The 5,065-nt window shown below is 45.1% G+C and overlaps 1 protein-coding gene across 1 annotated transcript; it reads right to left on the bottom strand.

Moving 5' to 3' along the window:
- Positions 1-1,535: 1,535 nt before the first annotated feature.
- Positions 1,536-4,688, bottom strand: DMRT2 (doublesex and mab-3 related transcription factor 2). Its single transcript, XM_033086277.1, has 3 exons — positions 4,335-4,688; positions 4,155-4,257; positions 1,536-2,593 (listed from the first exon to the last, which is right to left on the bottom strand). Exons 1-3 carry the CDS (start codon positions 4,686-4,688, stop codon positions 1,536-1,538), a joined length of 1,515 nt encoding a protein of 504 aa, XP_032942168.1.
- Positions 4,689-5,065: the final 377 nt, after the last annotated feature.

Raw genomic sequence — 5,065 nt, 5'->3', positions numbered from 1 at the left:
ACTTTTAAATTACAACTTTTTTAATATTCCCGACAGAAAGGTTTTTATGAGTTTTGTAAGACGTGTTGTGTAAAAATCCACACATTATGTAAAATGTGTTTTCTCTAACCTGTGTATTGCTTTAACAAACTGGCTTGGAAAAGCACTCAGGACAGACGACTCCTCCCATACACAAAAAGGGTCCTGATATTCTGCAACACCACTCCTAACAGAAACACTAAACACTCAGAGAGATGAATTAGTTACAGAATCTCGAATTCACAGGCAAAATAAGCCTTTAACTTTTGCAGGGAGTGTAATAAAATTAGAAAATATTACAAAATTGTCCCTACAAAATCATGAAAATTAAGAGCAAATATCAGCTCCTTTCAATTGGATGAGCCCTATGTGCAGGCTAAGCAAGGAAAGTAACAGAGATTGCCTGTTAGCACTAGTTAGATGTGCTGGCAGCAACATATCGGGAAAAACTTACAAAATCACCAATTTAAAAACCTTCAACCTCTGTCATAATGAGATCTAGCAATGTTTTTTCCCATAACCCTGAGGCAATTTCAGTTCTCATATAATTTCTGTTGGATATTCTCCTTTATGCCTATATTTATGTTCTATCCCTACACACAGACATGGGATTAAAAAACTGAGAGATCATTATTTCTTTTCTCCTTAGCAGTAAAAATTCTCTGCATCATTTTTACAGCCTGAAGGTCATTTCAATTACTACAAAATAAGAATCTCAGGCTCTTGTTGGTCAAAAGTGAAATGTTCTCAGAAGCTAAGTATTCAAGAGGGTAGAAATTCAAAGTGCGTTGAACATTAAAAAATGTAAAAACTAATTCTAAAAAGCAGACCTTTTATCCAAAAACTGAACTTCAAAATATGCTGATTTTATCAAAAGCTCACTAGAGCCATTCCCCTCAAAACCAAACCCTCCCACTTTAGTAACACAAGTTTTATAGAGGTGTGGAATAGACTAGTCTTTTGTGCTAGCCTGAACTCCCCCTTCAGAATAAGAAGGGCATATGGAATCTGATCCAAACGTCACTTACATAAATAACAAGTCTTGTGAATTCACACTAGCCTACATGAACTTTTGTTACATATTCCCATCGTTACTGGAGGTTCAAAGGAGAAACAGGAGGACTGTTTACTCCAGCAACTTAAGTAGTAAGTACATTTATAATGGCAGATAAAATAAAAACAGTATTTTGAAAGTAGGGCATACTTGCCCACAAGATGCTAAAGACACGAGAGAGATCAGTCTATGCTTTTAAGTAAACTCATTTTATTGAATGGTTCGAAGGGCTGCTAAAAATAAAAACACTTTACAGTCTGTATATGCAGTATCCATTTTTAAAAATTACATTTATTTTTCAGAAAACATGCATATTTATGTACATCATTTTGAAATAAAAGAAAGCGTTACCATTTACTGCAGAAATTCCTCTTTAAAAATCTTTTAAGAGATAAGGCAGGCAGGAACAATTCTGCAGAAAGCAAAGCTTAAAAAGTTTCTACTCTGAAGGTAAAGATTTTATTCATTCAGAGACATTAGTAACAGTAGAAGAAGGTCGCTTAAGGATGGATTCAACTGAAAATGACAATGGCTCAGTTGTTGAAAGTTTTCTTGTGGCCTGTTTGGCCCCAAAGAAGTCTTTTGCACATTTGTCTCCAGCAAACTTGTATTTTTGGTTCTCTTTAACAGCACACTCCCTGTATTTCTTAGAAGCATCTTCAAAAGTCTCCTTCACAAATGACATTCTTAACTCTGCTGTTGGAGTGTCAGGAAATGTCTGATGGAACAGCGACTGAAACGCACTGTACTTGAGTGGTGCGGGGGGTTTGGTACTGGTTTTGCTGACCTTGCTTAATGACTGTTCCTGAGGAGACAGAGAACTCTTATCAGAAATTTGGGAGAAAGTCCTTTTTGGAGGAGAGAAAGCTGACCTCTCACGAGCTTCCTGATGAAGGCACAGTATTTCATTACGTGACTGCTGAACGTCTTGCATGTGAGTCAGAACAAATGAATTTTCCAGTTTTGGAGGCATGATGTCATGCTCAGCGTTTGAACAGTCCTGAGTTTGTGAGACCTTGCCATCCCAACCTGTCCCAGGTTTGAGAGCTTGGACAGCAGTAGCATTTAGCAGGCATTGCTGGTAGAGGAGAGCATCACTAATGGGGCCACACTTTGGCCACACTAAGAACCTAGAAGACAGGGGATACTGCCTGTAGGTAGTAGCAACACTGACATTTGAAGAAATTAGTTCCATGTTGCTAGGTCCTGAATACTGCATCGTTAGATCAAGGCAGGTGGGCAAAAAATTGGAAAATTCCTTGTTTGGATTATCAATTTGAGTAGTGTTGAAGGCTGTTTTATATGAATTGTATTCAGCTCCACGCACCATACGGTTAGGGAGAAAAAGGGCAGCTGCTTGTGTCGCTTCCATCATATCTCTCTCTTTATACTCTCTCTCTAGCATAATGTTCTCCAGCTCTTTATCAGCAAAAGCCCGTCTCTTTCTCATCCTGTCACTTACAGGAGGTGGCAAGGGTGAATTCCCTCCCAGGTAAGAATCTGCTGGAATAGGACGGTAACCTAAAACAACAAAGCAGCATTAGGAATTAAGCCACTTAAGAAAAACGTTAGAGCTGTGTTTGTACAACACCTCCATGATCCAGTCCTGCCAAGCACCATGCTCTTGCCACAGACCAGGGTCACCACCAGCTCCTACAGAAGTCACCGTGGCACTGAGGCTTAGCAATCAGGCATATTCAGTTCCTCAGTACAGATAAGCAAGCCCTGCATTTTTTTGACATTGTAGTAGCCCTCAAAGCTAGCTGACTAGTAGTAGTTTCTTAAAAAGCAGTTCCAGACAAACAGATTGAGGAGGGAGAAAAAAAAAAAAAGGTGAAGTCCTACTGTGTATTATGACTGGTATTCCATCATGAGGGTTAAGGAGAGAGATAACCATTCACTTTTAACACATATGGAAAGCATTCAAATATTTTATTTCTTCTAAACTGGAACGTCAATAAAACATAGAAATGCAGTCAGTGTCTATCACATTTGATTACCAAGCTATCTGACTTTATTTTATGTAACAGACAAGGTCCAATCCTGTTTGCTTTGCCGAGACAAATAATTCCATTGAATTAATGGAATTATTCACATAGAACAGGATTTTACCTGTTTTCACCCCATTCCTCTCATACATGTTTCCCCTTTTCCAAGATACCTATATCTACAGCTGGTGTCTTTTCTATTTTCTAAAGATGAATCGCTATGTATACATTGCTAGAGACGGTGGAAAGTCCCAAGGAGAACTAGGAGAAAAGAAAAAGATAGTTAAGATAAATTATAGGAAAGTATACAGAAGAGTTTTCAAAAGAATGAACTGTAGGTGTAAATTGGAGGTTTCTAAAAGGACTAAATATTAATTGAGCTTGAACAGGCAAGGAAAAGAGCTTTCTATTTCAGAAAAAAAATCAATTGAGAAGTATGATGATTTATAAGGATATGGTTTGGAAAGTAATTAAAGCAAACACAGGAATAAATATGTGCACAATCCCAAATGGGTGTGGGGAAAAAAATACTCCCTTTCACTAAAACACTGATCTTTAAAATGTCATTCTTCCACAGTTAGTATTTTCGATAGTGAAAAAATTAAGCACCTTATTTTGCAGATCTTATTATTGATAATGCCACAAATAGTACTGGTGTGTTAGGCATTCAGATAAAAAGAAAAAATTAATCAGCTTACTCGTTTGCTCGTTAAAAATACCCGCGAATAAACTACCCTGTGAATAAATTACCCCGCACAGCAAAATGTTGCCGGGTAGCCACGCAAAAAGACTGCCGGCTTGTAACAGTAACTCTCAAATTGCAAACTACCGCTGCCAGCATTTCAGGCATAATTTTGGGCGGAGGGGGCAAGGAGCTGAAATTATGCCACATCGATTCCAGCCTCGAAGGGCAGGAGGTTCCGTCGCCCAGCGCTGGTAGCGGGGAGCGCTGTAATCGTATTTTGGGAAAGGACACTGCATTTCCAGCGACTCGGACGGGAGATGCGGCTGTTCCTGGGGCAGAGTGGCGTTTCCCGCTGCCAGCGGTGCTGCGGGACTGAAGGAAGCTGTGGAGGGGCAGGAGATTCTCTTACCTTCCAGGATGCTCTTGGCCAAGAGGCTGGGCGTCCGGACGTGCCTCTGGTAGACGGCTTTGCGCTCCAGACTTGCCTGCTTCCCCGTCAGCCCTTTCTTGTCCTAGGAGAGCGATGGGACGGCGCCGTCAGAGCGGGGCCGCCCGGCCCGGCCCGGCCCGCCGCGCCCCGTGCGCTCACCTCGGTGGCCTGCTGCCGTCGGAGCGCCACCTGGGCGGCCATGACGCGCTGCCGCTCCACCACCAGCAGGCAGTTGGCGCACTGGCAGTCCCGCCAGCGGCAGAACCGCTTGTGTCCCTTCAGGCACGACACCACGCCGTGGTTGCGGCACCGGGCGCACTTGGGCGTGCGGCTCAGCTTCCGCGGTTCGCCCCGCAGCGGAGCCGCCGCCGCCGCAGCCTCCTCGCCTTCCTCCTCCTCCTCTTCCTCCTCCGGGCCGGTGCTGCTGCGCGGAGCGCGGGGTGCCTCGTCCGGCTCCCCTTCGAGGCTCTCCACGTCGATCTCCCAGTCGGCGCCGGCTCGTTCCTCAGCCATGGGTTCCTCGGCGGCGCGGCTGCAAGAGAGGGGTCAGCCTCCCGCCCCCGCGGCGAAACAGCAGATGGAGCACACCCGGCCTCCGGGGTGCCCGTCCGCAGCCCCGCCGAGGTGCGCCCCAGTCGGGAAGTCACGGCAGAGCCCGCCTGGGATCTCGTCCTCCCCCTTACCGTCAGCTCGGGTCTCTTGCGCGAGAGCCCAGTTTAGCCACGACGGACGCCTCCCTCTCCCTCCCTCCCTCCCGCCTCGGCGTGCGGGGAACTGCGATAGCGCTGCCGCAGGCAGGAGCGCGTCTCCTGCAGCGGAGGATGCGGGAGGAGCCGCCCCAGGGCAATGCCCCGCGCTGCAGCGATACGGCTCTCTCCGGTCTTAACAGG

Source organism: Catharus ustulatus, chromosome Z (assembly GCF_009819885.2).
Source record: "Catharus ustulatus isolate bCatUst1 chromosome Z, bCatUst1.pri.v2, whole genome shotgun sequence".
NCBI lineage: Eukaryota > Metazoa > Chordata > Aves > Passeriformes > Turdidae > Catharus > Catharus ustulatus.
This window is presented reverse-complemented; position numbering and strand designations above follow the sequence as displayed.

Excerpts from the sequence above, each read along its gene's own strand:
- DMRT2 (XM_033086277.1), bottom strand. The coding sequence starts at position 4,688 with ATGGCTGAGGAACGAGCCGGCGCCGACTGGGAGATCGACGTGGAGAGC. Across the intron at positions 4,258-4,334 it reads GACGGCAGCAGGCCACCGAG|GACAAGAAAGGGCTGACGGG; the intron begins GTGAGCGCACGG and ends TCGCTCTCCTAG. Across the intron at positions 2,594-4,154 it reads GGCCAAGAGCATCCTGGAAG|GTTACCGTCCTATTCCAGCA; the intron begins GTAAGAGAATCT and ends TTGTTGTTTTAG.